Source organism: Phaseolus vulgaris, chromosome 7 (assembly GCF_051622355.1).
Source record: "Phaseolus vulgaris cultivar YP4 chromosome 7, ASM5162235v1, whole genome shotgun sequence".
Taxonomy (NCBI): domain Eukaryota; kingdom Viridiplantae; phylum Streptophyta; class Magnoliopsida; order Fabales; family Fabaceae; genus Phaseolus; species Phaseolus vulgaris.
Genome location: NC_143504.1, coordinates 45,894,217 through 45,916,592, shown reverse-complemented (window position 1 = coordinate 45,916,592; position 22,376 = coordinate 45,894,217). Strand labels below are relative to the sequence as shown.

General features: G+C 33.5%; 2 protein-coding genes and 1 pseudogene across 2 annotated transcripts; 2 read left to right on the top strand and 1 right to left on the bottom strand.

Moving 5' to 3' along the window:
* The first annotated feature begins 1,516 nt into the window (after positions 1–1,516).
* LOC137829322 (S-protein homolog 1) lies at positions 1,517–1,984 on the top strand. Its single transcript, XM_068636130.2, has one exon. It carries the CDS (start codon positions 1,517–1,519, stop codon positions 1,982–1,984), a length of 468 nt encoding a protein of 155 aa, XP_068492231.2.
* Positions 1,985–3,651: 1,667 nt separating this feature from the next.
* Positions 3,652–4,298, top strand: LOC137828527 (putative glutathione S-transferase; annotated as a pseudogene).
* Positions 4,299–6,235: 1,937 nt separating this feature from the next.
* Positions 6,236–9,783, bottom strand: LOC137828975 (monothiol glutaredoxin-S10). The gene is made up of 4 exons (XM_068635762.2): positions 9,230–9,783; positions 8,881–8,955; positions 6,773–6,799; positions 6,236–6,497 (listed from the first exon to the last, which is right to left on the bottom strand). Exons 1-4 carry the CDS (start codon positions 9,585–9,587, stop codon positions 6,421–6,423), a joined length of 537 nt encoding a protein of 178 aa, XP_068491863.2. The 5' UTR covers positions 9,588–9,783; the 3' UTR covers positions 6,236–6,420.
* Positions 9,784–22,376: the final 12,593 nt, after the last annotated feature.

Sequence of the window (22,376 nt, the reverse complement as noted above, 5' to 3'; positions counted from 1 at the left end):
TTATTGTTGGAAATCTCACATCGACTAGAAATAAGGACATTTCATAATATATAAATGGGTGCAAACCTCATCCCTATGAGCCGGCTTTATGGGGTTGAGTTAAGTTTAAAGTCCACTTCTTAACACTTATACCTATATTTTTCTACTTATATTTGCTTAAAAAAATTACATTAAACATTTTCCAAAATATAGAGAATACGTTAAAATTATCTCTCAGATATCATCAAAGATATTTGTAATATTTTTCACAAATATTTGTGTCGTAACTTTTTAAAAAAAACTTTTTTTATAACCAAAATTAGTCATTAAATTTGTTCTGTAGCAACTAAGTCCTGTTTAACTGATAAATTAGTTAAATTACTTAATCGATATTAAGACCACTTATAAATAATGAGAGCAAAAACGGATGTATAGTGCTCACTTGGCAAATAATAAAAAATAAAACCAATTTCTTGTAATATATATATATATATATATATAAAAGTATAAAATTGCGTTATTAACATTAATGTAGATACATATATTTACCGAGTTTAACTTTATCCAACTTAAAACAAAATTTCTAATGTCAGCTTTTAATTTAAAATATTAATGGACTCTTATGTTGAGCCATCACGTATTAGTTTTATTTTAAAAATGAAATAAAAAAAATAAAATAAAGTGGACATCTTTAAATTTAAGCGTAACTAATTTTAATTATAATTTTAATGATTAGATATAACAATTTGATATATAAATTTTAAGATATGTAATTTTTTAATAAGTTAATATTATTTCAAATTCTCTTAAATTTTAGTTATTTTTTAAAATATATATATATATATATATATATATGTGTGTGTGTGGACCAACTCAACATATTAAACTTATTTGGACCACTCTATTGTAATCCTTAAACTTAATTTTAGTTAATATTTAACTCGCTGGATTTAAAAGTAAAAGCAACAGCTGAAAATAAATAAAATCAAATACAATAACAAAGTTAATACAATAATAATTATTATTATTAAATTCTATTTTTCTATTAAAATTGTTCTACATTTATATATTACTCTCTCAAACACCGTTTTATCCCTTGCATATTTTTTTATTCGCTATCAGTCACTGTAATTTATAAGAACACTTTTTTTTTTCTGTATTTCAAAATTTAAAATACTAAAAGTAAACAATTTTTTTAGATCGTCTAAACTTTAGAGGATAACATATTCTATTTTCTTAGAACTTCCTGTAATTAAAATCTTCCATATAAGCTAATAATTAGAAACGGTAAATATACATTAATGCATTAAAACAATGAAACCACACCATCCTCCAAAAAGAAAAGAAAAAAAAAACTTTTCTTATCCTAATTAAACGGCAGCATGCTATATCTTCCTTTCTGATAAACCAGTATCCCACTTCATAAATGCTAAAAGAATCATGCTCATCGCTTCAATCTTTGCATATAAAGTGAAAATTCTGCAACTTTATATATTACTACAAACCGATCAAACTCTCCTAAGGAAAAGCAACACAAATGGGTCAAGTGAAAAGTGGTTATCTTTTGGTTTTGGTGTTGGTTTTTGTTTTGGTTTTGGCCTCACCAACCCTTTCAAATGGCTCAAGCATTTTTCCAGGATTCATAAAGTGGCATGTATACGTTATGAATGAGTTGAGCAATGAAAGCTTATTGGTTCATTGCCAATCCAAAGATGATGATTTGGGTAGCCATGAAGTTTTTGAAGGTGGGAATTTGACTTGGAGTTTTAGGACAGATTTCTCACACTCCACTCTATTTTGGTGCCACGTGAAGAAGAACAACAACAATGGTTGTGACAGTGGTGCCTCATTTGATGTGTTTTGGTACGATGAACGTCTTTTTGAAAAGTGCCATTGGAAGAATTGCCTTTGGAGAGTTAGGGATGATGGTATTTACCTTACAACTCTTTATGAAACTCAGACTCTGGAATTCTACTACCACTGGGGTGCTACCAGACATGCCTGATTTCTTCCTTTCTTTCTTTTCAATAAATCTATGTTTTTTCTTTACTTAAATATATGCATTATGTCACTGTTAGAATATTCTGAAACAAATAATAGTTGCTATTTTCCTTTGATCATTTAGTTTAGGGTTTAGTTATTTCTTTTTTTATTTTCTTCTTTGTTTTGATGGCATGTACCTCGTTGTTATAAACAATAATTTTAAAAATGATAAGAACTTTATTTCTTTTCAGATTAGCATTCATGATTAAAAAAGATGATTCAAGTTTATCTCTTTTTTTTTTGTTTGCGAAAGTATCTCTTATGTCCTATTTAATTTCTCTCGACAATTAAATCTTTATCCTAAGCTAATGACCCTAATTCCTTAGCTGAGATTACTGACTTATGAGAAAAAGTTGGCATGATGCTTCAATGGCAGGAAAAATGAAGAAAAAGAAAATGGATAGGTAAAAGTTAGTGAATTTTGGCTGATTCTCTCTCTACCATGTCAATTGAGACTTATAGCCCAATACACTCACATAAAATATCCATTTTATTTTTAATGATTAAAAATTTGTCATTTAGATATTCATATCCGAAAGTCATAACACAAAGTTTTAGATATACAAATCCATAACTAATATGTTACTTTCGGATTTCACCATCCAAAAACTTACTTGAACAATATAAATGATCTTTCGGATGTCAAGATCCGTAAGCAAACATAAATGAGTTGGACCTCAATTCTCAACACCATTTACAGCACATCATTCCAGATATGAAAATCCGAAACTAATAACTCACTTCTGGATATGACCATTCAGAAACTTAAATAAAATACAAAAATGACCTTCCACATTTTGAAATCTGGAATGTATAAAAAGCACTTCCAGATTTGTACATCCATAAGAAAAATGAAATCAAAGACAATATTAAATTTTAAATTTTACGTCGGGTTATCATGAATGATATGGTGCAAGAAGAAATTGCCTAAATTATGAGAAGAAATTGCCTAAATTATGTAGTGTGCAGATTTACTCCCATTTATAGTGGATGTGGAAGGGTAGAAAAGAAAGAAAATTACATGTTAAAAGTTTTAATAGGCTGAAAACATAACTAAAAAATTTAAAAAACATAATTTTATTTTTTAGTTCTCTTAAAAGATTTGCAGAAATTAAAGAATGTCATCTGTTTTATTCGTTATGTTAGAATATCTTTATTTTAGGAATCATAATAATACGATTAAGACATGAATCTTATAAAAAAAAAACATCAAAATATACAAATATAACAAAAATAATATTCAAATTTCTAAAAATAATATATATATATATATATATATGTGTGTGTGTGTGTTAACAACCCAAAGCATTAATAGGAATTGTGAGAATTAAATTAAAAATATCATATAGTGATTTTGTAAAGTAGTTTTTATGGTATAATTGTTAATCTTACACACAAACCACCTGGTAATAATAAATAAGATATGTATAATGGAATTGGATAGATTAATTTTTAGTTTTTAAATTTATTTTTATATATTTTAATTAACGTTAATCAGAAAAGAAAAAAACATATTTGTTTTCACTAAAATGTGAGATTGGTTTGTAGGATAAGGGAATGTAAAAATATCTACTCCGTTGGTGGAGCCGTATTCAATCAAGGGAACATGAATTTTATTTATTCTGAAGAATGAAATTGAAATTGGTTTGATTTTGCATTTGGCCTAGTCCATACGTTTACAGGATCATATGGGTGTTAAAAATGAAGGGCATTCTGGCACGGTTTTAGGTGAGTTTTGCTGAAGAAATGGTAACAAGGTTGTTTGTAAAACAGTTAGATTTTAATTCTCTCTTGTTGTTCTCTCATGTATATCCATATTTGCAACCCCAATTGCAGAGTATTTCGTTTATGCATTTTTTATGACTGTTGGAGTAAGAGTTTCAGAAGGCAACAAAGGAAGTTACATAAAGTGTTGAAAGTATTAGAAGAAACCATTGGGGACAAAAAGTATTTTGGTGGTGAAGAAATTGGACTTTCAGACATAAACTTGGGATTGACAGTCTTGTCATTTGGAGTCATTTGAAGATATTGTTGGTGTAAAGGTGTTGGCTCGCTTGTTTACTTGAATTCGGAACTTCAGTGAGAGCACCCCTCTATGTGAACAAACCTTCCAAGTCACCATGAGTTGTTTAGTTCTTACAAGCAAAAGAGAAAGACATTATTCCATCCAATGCAACATGAATGCAAGCATGAACTGATTTGTATCTGTACAATATATTATTTTAGTAAACTTCCTTGCACTTTGGATGATTGAATTAGACAGATAATGTTTCTATTTCGAGAACCAACTTCATATTTCAACCCTCAAGCATCATTCAATGTATAAAATATGCTCGCTATAATTTGCATTTAATGGTTAGTGTCCGTGAGCATTTGCCTTCTTGGTTGATTAGAAACTCGGTATATGTCCTTCGAAGAATGATTTAGATTGTTCCTTAATTATAGTATTACGAATTTAATTGCATCTTGGCTTGTCTAAAACAAAATGATCAAGTAGAATCATTACCTAACTGCCAAGAAAAATATAAATAGATCCATTAAAATTATTCAAGTTACAATCCCAAGTTGCAACAACTTCTAGTTCGGAAAACTATTAAACAGTTGATTTGAAATTACAAGGATCTACCTGAAAAAGTTCAATGTTTAAGTTATCAGTGCACTCTGATTTCATTCAACCAACATTCATGACTAACAATAACATTGAGATAACTGCGGTTAGGATACACATAGAGGAAAAGTTAGTTAGAATTAGAATAGTCATGAGTTAATTATTTGATTTGTAAGGTAGCCGTTAATGATTTGTAAAATAACGGTTAGTAGTGATTAGTAGCGATAGTGGTTTGTAAGGTAGCGGTTAATGATTTGTAAAGTAGCGGTTGGTTAGTGCAGTTAGTGGTATTTAAATAAAGACCAATCGATTTAGTGAAGGTGTGACGTTTTTTGAATTTAGTTTGGTAGACTGTAAAAGTCCTGTGTAAAAGGAATAACCTTTTCCTTTGTGGATGTTTTAAGGGTAAAGTGCAGAAGCAATAATACATAAATTATTCAGTAGATTGTGTGTTCTTGGTTTATCTTTGAGTGCGTTCTTCTTGGTTCGTAACAAATTGGTCCGACCAGCCGGATCCAAAAAAACAGAGAGGGAGGAAGAGAGGATGGAACAAAGGACGACTGCATTGGAGAAGTTGACCAATGAACAAGGAAGGTGGATTGTGGAAATGAAAGCAGACATTATTGGGTTGAAGGAAAGCATGTTGGACATAAAAGAAATATTGCAGGACATCAAGAAAGGGGGCAAGATGTCGGAGGAAGGAGAGAAATATGTTAGAGCAGACATAACGTTGAAAGAAAGCCTTCTAAACTTGAAAGAAATTAAAAAATTGTTGCAGAACAACAAGAAGAGTGACAGGATGTCGGATTGAGGAAGAAAAAACAAAAATGAAGTGAGATTTGCGAGAGAAACAGAAATGATGAGGGCAGAAGGGGATGCATCAATAAAGAGAATGAAGATTATGTGGTGTAATGATCTTTTTCTTGATAGTCCAATTATAGAGCTAACTAGTAAGAAAGTTGAAGGTGAAGATGCCACCAAGCATAATTTTTTTCCCAAATTCAGATCCCAAATTCAGATTTACATAATACGCATAAGAAATCATTGTTGGATCAAGATTTGATAATGAAAGTAAAAACATCAAAGACATAAGAATCTTGGAATTTCAACTTACTAAGTTCAAAGACTTTTATACAAAATCCTTTCATCCCACCACCACCTAACTCTCCTGACTTGAATTTGCATGCAGTATCACAATAGGTTCCCCCTATGATATACAATATCACAATACTCTTAGGACACGTAGATCTTGGGGATGAAAATGAGCCACAGAATCAAGAATCCCCTGTTCCAACCTTGAGGACAAGGTTGTTTTTTAGAAGAGTGTATTGTTAGAATACACATAGAGGAAGAGTTAGTTAGAATTAAAATAGTCATGAGTTAGTTAGAATTAAAATAGTCATGAGTTAGTTATTTGATTTGTAAGGTAGGGATTAATAATTTGTAAAGTAGCAATTAGTAGTGGTTAATAGCGATTAGTGGTTTGTAAGGTAGCGGTTAATAATTTGTAAAGTAGTGGTTAGTGGTCTTTAAATAAAGACCAACCAGTTTAGTAAAAGTATGATGTTTTTTGAATTCAGTTTGGTAGACAAGAAAAGTCCAGTGTAAAAGGAATAATCATTTCCTTCATGGATGTTCTAAATGTAAGTGCAGAAGCAATAATACAGAAATTATTCAGTAGATTGTGTGTTCTTGATTTATAGTGCGTTGCGTTCTTCTTGGTTCGTAACAACTGCATTGACCAACAAAATAAAAAATTGGTAGTAAATCAAGTTCCCCCTCTAGGATGCTTAGTTCTCTGGATTTTTAGTATTAGCCTCAGATAGCAAAGGTTCAAGTTCTCCTTTCCGGTACAGCTTCATGGTATCTGCATGAATTAAAAGGAGAAAACAAAGAAATTACACTTTTATATTTTTATTAAACTGTATATTGTTAAACTTCTTGAAACTTATAGAATACTGAGTTCATATAAGCAGTTAGCAGTTATAGATATTTTGCAATAAAAACAGAATGGTAATTAATAAGAATTTAAAAATAAGGATGTCTTCCACTTTGAAAATCGATACCATAAAGACAATTTGAACCATGGAGGTACTCAAGACAAGCAATAATATCAAAGACAACAAAACAAGGACAATATACCTGAACAGCCGCCAATGTGTTTGCCGCCTGCAATGAAGAACAATTTTAGGATTGGTTATAAACTATTCCGTTCAAAAGGTGAACTTAAAAGCAAGGTAAGAATTCAGTGTTTTTATAGTAGATTAAGGATGCAAAAGTTCACGCATGAAATAAAATGAAATAGTACATCAGTACCTGCTTGCATTTAGGGTATGTTAAATGTTGCCTAGTTTTCAAGCTGGGGTTTAAGTTGTGGTTAAATGATGTGGCTGAACAATTATAATAAGATTTCTTTCATGAACAAAATTATTTTTGGTTTATTTCATAAAAAGGTGATTTTTTGAATCAAAAGTGAGATTTCAAGAAATTATGGATCTATTTATTCCACCAATAACCTGGCTAGATCTGGTGTAATATAAGGGATTTTACATTTCCATTGATTCCTCTTGAAACTGGACTAGATTAACAACAAATATTGTATATGGTATTCAACACAGGGATGAATTAAAAAACAAATATTTATCGGTTCTATTCTAACTCCTCCTTTTATGAAGAGAATGAATCCTGTTACTGAGGTATCATAAACACAATCCCTTCTGCAGGTACTTGGATCTGCTCATTTTTCTCCTCCATTACCCATTTGGAAGTTGAAGTTTGTTTTCAGGTAGTTTGTATCTCACATTGATTGGGCAGCTTGGTTGATTATTTATTGGTTTTCACTTACCTTCATCCCCTCTTTTGTTGTTCTGTCATCTGTGTACATTATTGTAGGATAAACACTCTGGTGGTACTCGGATCTCCTCAGTTTCTCCTTTATTACAAACCCATTAGGAAGTCCACTGTTGTTTTAAGGGAGATTCTGAGAATGGGAACCCCAGGGCATAATTGGTTTTTACTCACCTTCAAGATACCTTATCCAAGCACAACAGTAACAAATCCTCTTCTCTCAAATGATTCTTTTATTTAATAAACATTGAACCTGTTCCATTGTTTCTCTCTCTCTCTCAAGGCATATATAGACCCTTACTCTCATAAACCATTAGATTTTAAGCATGCTCATCATGTCCTCAGCCAGCCTATAAGGCCTTATCATGAGCCCTATTTAACATCATACAATTTTCAAGTTATAATTAATACTACATAGCAGCTGATGTTGAACATACAAGTATACAGAAGATTTTGTCATATCAATTAAGTCTTCATAACCTAACGAGCATGAGGGGAATATAGTAGCAGAAAAATCATAGTAAAATATTTTTAGTATCTTACCTTGGATAAAGTTAGAGATAACATTTCATGAAAGGAACAAAATATTATCACGCCCGAAATTGAAGTTTTAACACTTTTCATTTTATAAAAATTATCTGAATCGTTGATAAGAAATCTGAAAACTCAGAGGCATGCCACCACATTGGTACCACACTCAAGATGATTTTACAGCCTCAAGACACCAGCTATCCAGCAGTCAATAATATATGGATCTATAAAATCATCAATTTCTAGTTGCAATTAAAATCGTATGACACAGCAGTAATAGAGGTGCCTAAGTTGAAAGCTTAACATGGCACAAACTGATACAGCAAACTCTAAGTTGGATATGAAAGAAGACTTGGCACTGAAATCTACAATTGGACAGCATGCTATCATTGACCAAGCATTTAATGTCTGACTTCACTATTAAGCTCTCTTAGAGTTTTTAGGATTATTTTATTACAAGAAATCGGCCCATAAAAATCCCTAGAGGAATAAGGTACTTGTATCAAATTGAGTAAAATCTTAGAAATCCCCTCTTTCGCTCCATCTTTCTTGTGCATAGCCATGTGTTTGAGTATGAGAGTTGCTTCCAATTCTGCTACATTTATTTTCTACACCCTACTCTTCATGCACAAGGTTATGTACCAAGGGGAAATGATCCAGATGGGAGGGCATGTCAAATAAGTGGCTTATCAGCATTAAAATAAATATCCACAAGTCAGGCTGTTTTTCTTGGCATCCAATCAACCAACCGTAACAACAAATCAAAATCCATAGATGCTAATGGCATAAATATTCTACTAACAATGAGTCACCAACTGTTTATACAAGTATGATTAAGTAAGAATAATGCATCCAAGATGGGTACTGCTTACCAATAAATACATTTGGCACGGTGTGTTGCCCTGTGATCCTTTCCAACCCCTTCTGCAGCTGTGGCCCTTGAGGACCTAAACAGAAATACACATACACAAAAACAAGTGCACAAATGCACAACTGATAAGATAAATTGCACAGAGAGAATTTCCCCATTATGTTAAAAAAAAAATCATATTTATTGGCAATACACTCGATTAAAAAGATAACCAGGAGAAAGGCAGATCACATTTATAGAAAAAAACTAAGCTTGTACGAGGAAGGATACGAGGAAGCATAGTTAGGGTTAAGAGAAATATGTAAACATTAATGAACAAATAAGGAGAGATGAATCGAAAAAAAAAATACCCATTTCGTCTAATTCGAAGACCAAGGGATTGACGCCGAGCTTTTTGAAGAGGGATTTGACCTCAGAAGAATAGGAGCACCAGGTTTTGGAATAAACGACGACGGGGTTTTCTGCAACGGTTTTGTTGATGGTGTCTTCGAGACGAGAGCCGAAGGAGGAAGAGGAAGAGGAGGTGGCTCGAACGGAGGGGAGGTGGCGGTTAGGCGTTGGAGAGGCATTGATGGAGGTAATGGGACGAGAGTGAGGGAAGAGATGTTTGGTGACAGAGAAGGAAGAAGAAGAAGAAAAAGAAAGGTTTTTGGAAGGTTTGAAGTTTGAGAGAGAAAGAAGAACAACGTTACCCAAAACCAACGCCATACTATAATACTTCTTCACTTCTGTTCTTTTCTTTTCTTCCTTTCTCCTTACATACCCCTTCTTTTCATTCTTTTTCTTTTTCTTTTTCTTTTATTAGATAATTAGGAGTTACTCTCTTATATTACAATGATAGTTTGTTAGTTGTTTCTCTCTACCTCTCATGCTCTATAGGGTTGTTTGTAGCTTCTCAAGAATCATCACTAATATTCCTCTTTCATCCTTTATCAATATTTTAACATGGTATCCTCAATCAAACAAACTTTTTTTCTCTCTCCCTTTCTTTCATCTCATGACCTCTCCTTCGTTTTCTTCCTTGTCTTCTTCTACCTCTGAAATTTTTGTCAGTGCACTGTGCATGGCTACCTCTTCCAATGTTCACCATTTCCATACATCAAGATGAACTTCTTCTGGCATGGCTCCTTGCTTCCATGTCTTCTTCTCTCTTAACCAAGATGGTTGGTCTTGACTCCTCCACTAAAATCTGGTGTCGTCTCCTCACCAACTATGCTTCCTACACTCGCGCAATGGTAAAGAAGTTTAGCCTTCTTCTCAAGACTCCAAAGAATGACAGATCCATCTCTACTTACGTGAATGACATCAAGAAAATAGTTGGTTCCCTAGCTCCTGTTGGTTCTGTAATATCATTTGTTGATCATGTTGATGCAATTTTAGATGGTTAATTTGCAGATTTTGATGGTTTCATCACATCCATCCTTTCATGCAGTGACCCATATATTGTAGATGATCTTGAAGCTCTTCTGCTAGCGTAAGAAGAAAGGTTTGACAAGCACAAGATGGCTAAAGACTCTATTCTTCAGGTAAACACTATATCTACTCCATGGCATTTCAAAACTCAACACAAAAATAAATTGTGCACTTACACTCCTCATGGAGGTCGTTCACAAAATCATTCTAGCTCTCGTCCTTCCATTCGCACTTCGTTCAATCAAGCTCCTCCTTGGCAGTTTGTCAAACAGTTTTGCTAGTATGTCACAAACTCGGTCGTACAGCAGAAACGTGTTGACATCGTTACTATCCTCCTCCTACCACCTCCTTCAACGCTAATATATCACAATATGTTTCTACACCTTCCATTTTTAGTGCTCCTTCCACAATAGAAGACCTTGTCTGGTATCCCGATACTAGTGCAACACATCATGTCACCAAATACTCCATAATTTTCACATACAAACAACCATATCATGGTAATGAAGATCTCAAATTAGATAATGGTCAAGGTATGCATATTTTACACACTGGCTCTGCTTTCTATACTACTCCACACACACAGTTTTCATACTTCATAATTTGTTGCATGTTCCTACTATCACCAAAAATCTTATAGTGTTGCTCAATTTTCCAAAGATAATAATGTTTATTTTAAATTTTTTTCCTAACTTCTGCTACGCTAAACACCAGGCAACCCATCGAATTTTACTTTAAGGAGTAATTAAAGATGACCTTTATGTGTTTCCTCCATCTACTAATTCACCTGCTTACACTGTTAACTATGCTTCATACAAACCCAAGATTCCTACTTTACAACTATGGAACAATAGACTTAGTCATTGTAATTGCTCTATTGTTCAACGTATTTTGAATGCTTGCAACATTTCTTATACATCTCAAAAACGTTTTTGTGATCATTGTATACGTGGAAAGCTTCATCATCTTCCTTTTCACAACTCTGTTACCCAATACATTGAACCTTTGCAATTGGTTTTCATTGATATTTGGGGTCCCACTACATTATGTGCTTCCAATGGCGTTTGTTATTATATTTCGTTTTTATATGCTCACACTAAATACACGTGGTTATTTCTTCTACATAATAAATCACAAGCATTAAACTCGCTTCTTTGCTTAAAAACGTTTGCTGAAAATCAAACAAGTTTTAAACTTCGTGCTATTCAAACTAACTATGCAAAAGAATTCATATGTTTTAAACATTTTACTCAAACACATGGTATTCTTCCTCGTTTTACTTGTCCTCACACACATGAGAAAAATGGCTCTATCGAACATAAGCATAGGCACATTTCTGATATGGGATTTATTCTTCTTGCTTCTGCGTCTTTACCCATCAAATTTTGGGGTGAAGCTTTCACCACTACCATGCATATCATTAACATCTTGTCATCCACTGCTCTTCAAAATAAATCTTCGTATGAATTACTGTTTCAAAAAGCATCGATCTATATAACTTTAAAAACATTTGGTTGTGGTTGTTATCCTTTACTTCGCCCTTACAATAAACACAAACTTGATTTCAAATCTGCATGTTGTCTTTTTCTTGGCTATAGCTTACACAACAAAGGTTACATTTGTCTTTGACCCACTGGTAAGGTTTATACATCCAGGCATATTGGTTTTCATGAAGAACTATTTCCATACACTCTACTTGAATATAAGTTTAATTCTTCTGTAACTGATAACATTGTCTCCAACTGTTTGAATCAATATATAACTGTTATTGACTCCCCTGTTGCTACTCATGCTCCTCTTACTCCTATTAATATTGATACTTATGTGTCTATTCCTAATACTACCTCTTCCTTTTCGATGCTAAACTCATCCACTGACAATGACACTATTAATAACCATCCAATGACAACAAGATCCAAGGTAGTTTCTTCAAACCCAAAACTTTTCTTAATCTGATTTACAATCACATGTTCCTACTTCTATCACCAAAGTTGTATCTTCTCCTCCCTGGTTTCAAGTAATGAATGATAAATATACTATTCTTCTCAAAAATCACATATGGCTTTTAACATCTCTTCTCACTGGAGCCAAAGTTGTTGGATGCAAGTGGTTATTTAAAAACAAGTACAATGCGAATGGTTGAAAAGCGGATGGTTCCTTTCAACGACACAAAGCACGACTTGTTGCCTAGGGATTCAACCAAACATAAGGGTGTGACTACAATGATACATACAGTTCGGTTGTCAAACCTTCCACCATTCGTCTAGTTTTATCCCATGCGGTCTCTGTTAGTTGGCCCATCCATCAAATTGACATAAACAACACTTTCCTGAATGGAGATCTCAAGGAGGATGTTTATATGTCTCAGCCACCAGGTTTCGTGTCCAACTCTCCACATCTAGTTTACAAACTTAATAAAGTTTTATATGGTTTAAAACAAGCTCTGAGATCTTGGTTTCAAAAGCTAAGTACAACCCTTCAATCCTTTGGTTTTCACTCTACCAAAAATGGCACATCTTTGTTTGTTCAATTCAACTCCTCATATACAACCTTTGCTCAATTCTCTACACTCTACTACTTTTACTAAACTTTCATGCTTTTTTTCTTAGACAACCATTCGATTCCCTAAGCTCTCTAATTTTCAAACGGGTGGTATAAACAGAGGTCTCTTTAACAAGTTCCTTTTTTGCCCAGGGATAAGCAAAACTATAATCCATCTTTGAAGACAACTAAAGCGTAAACAGAGATAGAATACGAACACAGTTCAAGGCAAGGCACACGCAGAATGAATCAAATCGATGTAAAACTAAGATGTATTCCTCAAGATAGAGTCAATAAAATAAATGATAATCACCCAGTGAAATTAAGCGGATAAAGCATACTTGGTTTTCCGGTGAGAAACAACGATGTGTGGTGACGAAAAGAAGGAAACCGAAGTTTTTTTAAAGGAAGAAAGCTCGAGCACAATGATGAGTGTGGAGAGAAATAAAGGGATATATTCGAAAGAGGGAAGGTGAAACAATAGGATTTTACCACCGTCGATGCAACTGCCATGTGTACGCTCCATATTTAGTAAGGTGAAATGTCTTGTCACGAGATGTTTCGATAACCGTGCCCAAGCTACCCCTGTGAGAAATGTCATGTCAGTCGCCGGTGCAAGAGAGCCTATGCGCCTTGTCAAGCTCCGCTTGAGCCTAGGGGACTATGTACTGGACGGACGAGCTCGGGTCTTCGACCCAAGCACTTGAGTGTAATAAGTCGGTTAGGAAGGCCTATTTGGAGGATACCTAGCTCGGCCTGAGATGAATAATGGACCCAATGATGTGTCATGAGGTCGACTCAGATACTTGACAGTCCATATTAAAAGGGTAATTAAAAGTGAAACAACATGGTGAGTAACTGAATTAGTTAAGCCTATATATTAAAATAAAAGTTGTTAGGAATAATGTTGCATTGTACCCAAAAAAATAAAGGTATACCTTAACGAAATATTTTTGTTGATAAAATTATATTATTGTTGATGAAATTATATTCTCTTTGATGAAATTGTTGAAGGAATGTCTATAAAAGGGTTTAAGACCCCGAGTAATTGTAAGTTTCTCGGAGAACCTTACACCACACATATTTTTTAGTTTGAATGCTCTCATTGACTTGATCGTTGGAGTGTGATCAACAAGTGGAGTTCTCTTCGTCACAAAGCGCTAGAATCTCGGTTCAACAATACCAAACAAAGTCGCTTCAACTCTGAGCCAGGTAAGAACAATTATTATTTTCATTTTATATATTTTCATTTGAATATAATCTTATATTATGATTTACATATTTTAAAATATTATTATTATCAATTTTAGTTATATAAAAAAATATAGTTTTGTTCGAAGGTTCTTATTTAAGAATCCTCTTATAGCCATATTTAAGAAGAAGAAAACATTAACTTTTTACTTTTTTTTATTATGATTTTTATGCGTCTACACAAAAGTATTTAAATATTTCAAATAATAGAAATATATTATCTTTTTATTTATTTATGTTTTTCATATTCCCTTGGCTTTCTCAACCATTAATTGTAGTCACATATGCTATCAATGAATATGGTCGTGGATTTAGTACTAGTTCATTCATGTCTACCATTTTATTAGCAAAAGAAATATTATTTTTTCACTTTCTTTCCAATTAAGCTTTTATCATTACCAAAAAAAAAAGTATTTAAAACAATCAAATAATATAAAATATTTTTCTTAATTTGTTTTATTCGCGTTCTTTATCATTTTCCTTTTTATTTTCTCAAACTTATTTTCTTTAACAAAGTGTAAATGTTGACATATGGTATCCGTGAACAATCAATATGGCCACGGATGAGTCCATCTCACGATAACCACTTTATATATCTTACATATATTTGTTTACTTGAAAATAATAATAATAATATATCGTAGTTTTTTAAATGGAATTTTCTAAAATTTATTTTCTTTTGTAACAACAAGGGTAAATCTAAACCAATAACAATTTCCTCTGTAACAACCCATGTAAAAATTAATATTTTCAATAGATTAAATATAAATGAAATATAATTATGTTAAAAGTAAAGAATAATGTTTTTAACTTCACAAATTGGTTATTAAGTTGTAGTTGGGTCAATTGGTGATGGATTTAACCAGGACAGTTTCTTCCAGCACCTTCATAGGTTCTTCTGCCACTCCCATATACAACGTAAACATATTTTTTATCCTTCTTGTGTCACCCTCATAGAATAGAATATTAAAGAGGGGTATTTTTGGAAATAAAAAAATTTATGGAGGTGAGAGAATAATATATGGAGGTGCAGGAAGAAACAATCTTTAACAAGACAAAATTAAATTGGGCCAAGCCCAAATGCTTAGTAATTTTTAGTCTGCTTCTTCTTGTACCTCCATAACTTCTTTAGCCACCTCCATAAATTTTGAAATTCCCAAATTTACCCTTCATTAAAAAGATAAAAATAAAAATAATATTTTACACTACGGATTACATAATTTGTAAGTAAAAAATTATCACTTCTAGATTACGCAATTCATAACCTATTTAACAACTAATAATACTGGATTATGTAATTAGGAACTTGTTTAAGAAAATAAACCTATCGAATTATGTAATCTGGAAGTCAAAAATTACCAATTCTGAATTACATAATCTAGAAGGTTTATTTTCTTAAATAAGCTATAAATAATGTAATTTGGAAGTAAAATATTAAGAATATTAAGAAGTGTATATTTACCATTAATGTACAGATTATGATTAGCTATGTAAACGTAAGTCAGATCCCGTGATATGGGCATCACTAATTCAGTGACTTGAGTTACGGAGATATTCTCTCCCTCCTTGTTAAACTTCATTGTATATATACCCATGTATGTATCAGGAATAAAACACACAGAATCATTTTTCTGCTCATCAATTTCTAGCTCTGCATTTTTTATATGGTATCAGAGCACCGATCCTGGTGCTCTAAAGAAATCTTCTTCCCCTTTCTATCATAAACAGCCCAGCCATCCCTCACGGATCCATCACATCCGTATTATGTCCATCATTCAGATCAACCCGGGCACATTCTCGTTCCTACAAAATTGAATGGGTCGAATTATCAATCTTGGAAGAAATCAATGACACATGCCCTCATTGCAAAGAAGAAGCTTGACTTCGTCGACGACACGATAGCAATGCCTTCATAAGCCAAGAAGCCCCTGGAATTCGATCTATGGAATCAGTGCAATTCCATGATTCTCTCATGGCTTACCCATTCAGTCGAACCAGACATTGCTGCGGGAATGGTTCATGCGAAGACAACCAGGCAAGTTTTGGAGGATCTTTGCGATCAGTTTTCGCAAAAGAATGCGGCCGCCATCTATCAAATTCAAAAATCAATCGCAATCATCACACAAGGAACAATGTCGATTGCGTCATACTAAATCAAAATCAAAGCTTTGTGGGATGAGCTTGAAATGCATCGCACACCCATGACTTGCAGCAATGACAAAGAACATCAAGAGGAACGAGAAATTGACAAATTGATGCAATTTTTAATGGGACTCAATGATAGATGGCGAAGAAACAAAATTAGCAAAAACAGTGAGTTTGGCAACCAAATTGCCGAAGTGAATTTGGCCAGAAAAAGAGGTCACTCTCAAAGAAATAATGTCCCTGCACCAATCTGATCTTGAGGTCTTGGAATCCTCAAATGAAAGATGTCAAAGCAAGGCACACCAATCTCAAAGCCAACCACAACAAAACCAATGAAGCAATAAAGACAAACAAGAAAAAGTATAAGCAAAGAAAGGCTAGAACAAAAGGAATACTAGATGTTTGACAAACTTCAAAGATTAATGAACAAAAGTCAAGCAAGAAAATTAAAGAACTCAATGAGAAAGTAGGCACACAAAAGAATACTTAAAGAAAAGCACTAGAGTAGATGAAGAAAACAAAAATTAGCTACTGGAAAATATTTTTTATGCAAACTGTGCTTGATGTTCACTGATTTAACTGGAATGATATAGAGCGAACTGGATTATGAAATTTTAACCACACAAACTTCAAGATCTTAGCTAAAAAATGGCACTGGAATCGCTTAAAAACAGTAAGCCAATTAATTGAGATACATTTTTCAAAATCGCTGCCAGATTACCGTATTTTTTTCGGCAGAATTGTACACTTTTTGTATTTTATTTATCATTTTTTTGTGTACTTAGAATTTTTTAGTACTTCTTTTTTGTACTCTTTTCTAACACTTTAAAGAACACAAATCCAGAATTTCAGAATTTTCCAGTGAGTAAATCAATTGCAATAAGGAAAAATAGTAAGCACGTTTTCAGAAAATAGAGGAATCCTAATAGGAATGAAAAACAGAATTATGAACTAGCAAAGACATAATGGAAAATGATGTATATGAACTTGTATAGGTCTAAAATACAAGCATGAACTCAATTCTAAAACAGAAAATGCACAAAGGATCAAATATCAAACTCAGAAAATTATATGACACCAAAGCAAGAAACAACAAAATCAATAAAAGTACTACAAGAAGTAATGACAATTATGGAAAAACAAGACTACGACAAAACTTGTATGGATTCAAAAAGGAAAATACTCAAACACATGATGGGCAAAAGAAATAAAACAGCAAGAAAACTCAAATAAGCCTAAAACATAACCATAAATTGCAAGAAATTAAAGAGCTCTTGAAATTAAAGTGCAACACAACTCAAAAATTAAACAAGAACACACCTAAACTCATGATACCACATGATATGATTCCACTAGGTAGATATGAATGATTCTTGACATTCTTAGGAATCAACTTGAGTTGGATATGAGATAGGCACTTTAAGATAGAATTGGATCAATGTTCTATAATCAAGAACTCACCAAAACTAGTACCAAAACCCAAACTCATATGGAAGTTCCACATATTGTCAAATTGAACCGATTGAATTGGAAGAAAAGGAAAAGGCACCGATTAAACAACACAAAAACAGAAATGCACCGAACAAAAGACTAGAAATGAAGAAGAAAAGATGAAGAACAACAAAGAAACAAAATGAACCGAAGCAAAACTTATAAGAACTGAAACTGCCGAACAGAAATTCAAAGAAGCAAACTAAGACATGAACAATTCAAAGAGAAGGAAGGGAGGAGAAGAGAAAGCTCATGAAGATGGAGGAATGGTTGGATGATCACGCCACTTAGAGGATGGTGTCTCCAAGATGAGTGTGCAAGCCGCCACTTGAGATAACCATTGAACTCTCAAGATAAGACTAGTGAGGAAGGCACAAAGCTCTCCAATGCTCTCTCAAAAATTGAGTATAGTTTCTCTAATCAAATTTCAAATCTGAAAAATACAAAAGCAACACCTTAATTTATAGCCTAGAGGTTCTGAAATGCAAAGCTAAATGAATTCAAAATTCCCCCCAAATACAAATAAAAGTGGCGCCAACTATAGTCATGAAGAAGGTGTGACCTTCTCTCTCACTTTGGCACCTCCCTATTTACTCCTACACCTATCTACTAACGCACCCCCCCTAAGACTTTTATTCTAAAGACCTAAAGATGCTTTAACAAAAGAGGTTTCTAATGTTTCCCTCTAAGCACCTTCAAACAAAGAAATTACAAAAAGTGAAAATAAACGTCCATTAGCTCCTAAAGCTTTGAACATGCTCCTAGTAAGCCTTTGAGGTGGGCTTTGACCTCCATGGGCGTCTTCTATTTGAGCCTCATCCTCTTCTTGCTCCTGATGATTGGCCTCCATGTCCACTTGAGCTTGATCTCCATCACGTGCTCTTTTATTTCAATCACATATGCCACTTGAATTTTGGGGGGAATGTGTGTTAGCGACAGTCCACATCATCAACCGCCTTCCATCACCACTTCTAAAAAATAAATCTCCTTTTGAATTGCTCTATCATCGACCTCCCTTACTTTTACACCTTAGAGTCTTTGGCTGCCTCACTTACGCTACCATTGTCCATCCCAAACATAAGTTTGACTCCCAAGCTAGTCGATGTGTATTCGTCGGCTATCCCAGTAATCACAAGGGGTATAAAAATTTTGACTTAGAAACCCACAACTTCATCATAAGTCGTGATGTTATTTTTCATGAAACCGTCTTCCCATTCCAACAACAGACTCAGCCATCATTTCCACCTTCTGTCTTACCTAACTTAGCACTTGATCTACCTTCATCCTATCCACCAGTCCCAAACACTGAAACACATAATCCAGAACCAAACACTGAAACACATAGTCCTCCTGAACCTGACATTGATCCTTCACCCATACTTGCTCCAGCTCCTCTCACACGCCGCTCTGAACGCACCAAACACCTCTCAGGCCAATGCGTCCACCTCCAGCACCAGATATCCACTCCAAAATTTCCTTTCCTACTCACGCTTTTCCGCTGCACAGAACACCTTTTTTGCTAATGTTTCAGGAACCAAAGAACCCACAACGTACGCTCAGGCTCTCCTTGATCCCAACTGGCAGCAGGTTATGCAAACTGAGTTAAAAGCCTTACAACAGAATAATACATGGACAGTAGTGCCCCTTCCTGCAGGTAAAAAACCCATCGGTTGCAAATGGGTTTTCAAAATTAAATATCGATCTGATGGGAGTATTGAGAGGTATAAAGCACATCTCGTAGCCAAAGGCTACACTCAAGTTGAAGGGATAGACTATCGCGAGACATTCTCGCCTACTGCCAAGCTTACAACACTTCGATGTTTAATCACTTTTGCTACAGCTCGGAATTGGTTTCTCCATCAATTGGATGTACAAAATGCCTTCTTGCATGGCAGTTTACATGAAGAAGTTTATATGGCTTTACCACCCGGACTTTGTCGACAGGGGGAGACTGGTGTATGTCGACTCAATAAATCTCTTTACGGGCTAAAGCAAGCTTCCAGAAATTGGTTTTCAACATTTTCAGATGTCATTAAAAGGCTGGATACCAACAGTCCAAAGCTGATTACTCCTTATTCACTAAACAACAAGGTTCTTCGTTCACTATATTACTTATTTACGTAGATGATATTCTATTAACTGGAAATGATCTACGGGAAATGAATCATCTTAAAGCATGTTTGCTCAAGTGTTTTCGTATCAAAGACCTCGGAGATTTGAGGTACTTTCTCGGCATTGAATTTTCAAGATCCAAAGAGGGCATATACAAGACTCAAAGGAAGTATGCCTTGGACATACTTCAAGATGTGGGACTTACAGGTGCACGACCAAATAGTTTTCCAAAGGAACAAAATTTAAAGTTGTTAACTGATGATGGTGACTTACTCAAGGAGCCTACAAAGTACAGACGCCTCGGTGGCAAATTAATATATCTCACTGTGACAAGACCTGACATTGTTTATTCTGTTCGAACCTTGAGCCCATATATTCAGGAACCCCACAAACCCCATTGGGATGCAGCATTACGCATCCTATGTTATGTTAAAGGGACACCAGGGCAAGGATTGTTTTTTTTTCATCAAAGAATGACCTCTCTTTAAAGGCATTTTGCGACTCCGACTGGGGTGGATGTCGTACTACACGAAGGTTTGTTACTGGATATTGTGTATTCCTTGGCACGTCACTCATCTCATGGAAGTCAAAGAAACAAACTAACGTTTCAAGATCTTCAGCAGAGGCAGAATACAGGTCGATGGCAAACACCACTTTAGAACTTGTTTGGTTACAATACATATTGCATGATTTGAAGGTCTCTTGTGACGTTTCTATACCATTATTCTGTGATAATCAAGTTGTTCTTCACATTGCCGCTAATCCTGTGTTTCACGAGCGCACGAAACACATTGAGATAAATTGTCACATTGTGCGAGAGAAGCTGCAATCTGGTATGATTAGCCCTTCATACGTGCCATCTTGACATCAATTAGCTGACATATTTACAAAAGCACTAGGGAAGGATCAATTTTTCACACTGCGACACAAGTTGAGAGTTTGCAACATACACTCACCAACTTGAGGGGGAGTATTAAGAATATTAAGAAGTGTATATTTACCATTAATGTACAAATTATGATTAGCTATGTAAACGTAAGTCAGATCCCGTGATATGGACATCACTAATTCAGTGACTTGAGTTACAGAGATATTCTCTCCCTCCTTGTTAAACTTCATTGTATATATACCCATGTATGTATCAGGAATAAAACACACACATAATCATTTTTCTGCTCATCAATTTCTAGCTCTGCATTTTTTATATAAAAAATTATCACTTCTAGATTACGTAATCCGAAAGTGGTAATTTTGACTTCCAGATTACATAATCTGGTAGGTTTATTTTCTTTAATAAATTCTTAATTTGGTAATCCAGTATTGTGAGTTGTTAAATAGGTTCTGGATTATGTAATTTAGAAGTAGTAATTTTTTACTTCCAGATTACGTAATTCGTAGTGTAAAATATTACTTCCATTTTTATCTTTTAGTGAAAGGTAATTTTGAGAATTTCAAAATTTATGAAGATGATTGAAGTGATGGAGGTGCATGAAGAAGCAGAAACAACCATTTTTTGTCAATAAAAGTGAAAAAAAGGAGAAGATTTATTTACAAACATTATATGACAATGTTAATACAATGTCTTTGTTTGTATCCTTTCCCTTCCCCCTCTAACTCTTGATCACTAAGAATTTTGGAGAATTAAAAGTAATTTGTGTGTTATTTTCCTTTTTTTATTTGCCACACCATGCTTATAAGGTAGATTTTTCATTTTTAGGGTACTATTTTGAAAAGCTTATTGAGTATGTCTAAGTTTCTTTTATTATTTTTATCATTTTATTTTTTACTTTATAAATAAAAAATCCCACACTTTATTTTTATGAGGAAATTATCTTAGTTTCTTCAGGCTAAACATATTAAGCTTATGAAAGTTTCCTTTTAATATATTAACTTAAAATTTTTAATTCATTTAAATTAAAAATGCAAAGATTCGCATATCATCATGTTTTGTTCGAAATTTTTAGGCTTTGTTTGGATTAGGGAGTGGAAATGAGGGAGTGAATTTGAGATGATTTGAAGAGAAAGTGTAAAGAAAGTTAGGGTGTTTGGATTAAGGTAAATAGAGTGAAAAGTGTAGGGAAAATTTATAAAAGTTTGTGAGTGATGTGATGGGTGTGATTGAAATTGTATTTTTTTTAATTGATAAAAATGTAACTTTACACATTTGCCCTTACATTTAAAAATTGATAAAAAAAATTAATTTGATTGATTATTTGTGAATTATAATTGTTTTTAAATTAAAATTATTTTTTCGGCAATTGAAACATTATTTTCGATACCGTGTTCGAGCTAACTTCGGAAAAATATAAATTATATAAAAAAATTATATCATATTTATGATTCATAAACTTTATTGAGAACAAAGTTGTAATTGTGAATTATTTATTTTTCAATTATAGTTGTATGCAATTAAAAGATTATTTTCGGTATGGAACAAATTATTTTTGATAATGTGTTGGAGTTATAATTTGATAATTCTATTAATGCAGTATTTTAGTTTATTAAAACAAAATTCATTGATAAATTTTGTGCATAATAATAATA

Bases quoted from the DNA above. Each gene is read 5' to 3' on its own strand.
- LOC137828975 (XM_068635762.2), bottom strand. From the start codon at position 9,587: ATGGCGTTGGTTTTGGGTAACGTTGTTCTTCTTTCTCTCTCAAACTTC. The intron at 8,956-9,229 runs GTATTTTTTTTT...ATTTCTGTTTAG, and splicing joins CTTCGAATTAGACGAAATGG to GTCCTCAAGGGCCACAGCTG. The intron at 6,800-8,880 runs GTAAGCAGTACC...TCTTCATTGCAG, and splicing joins CGTGCCAAATGTATTTATTG to GCGGCAAACACATTGGCGGC.
- LOC137829322 (XM_068636130.2), top strand. From the start codon at position 1,517: ATGGGTCAAGTGAAAAGTGGTTATCTTTTGGTTTTGGTGTTGGTTTTT.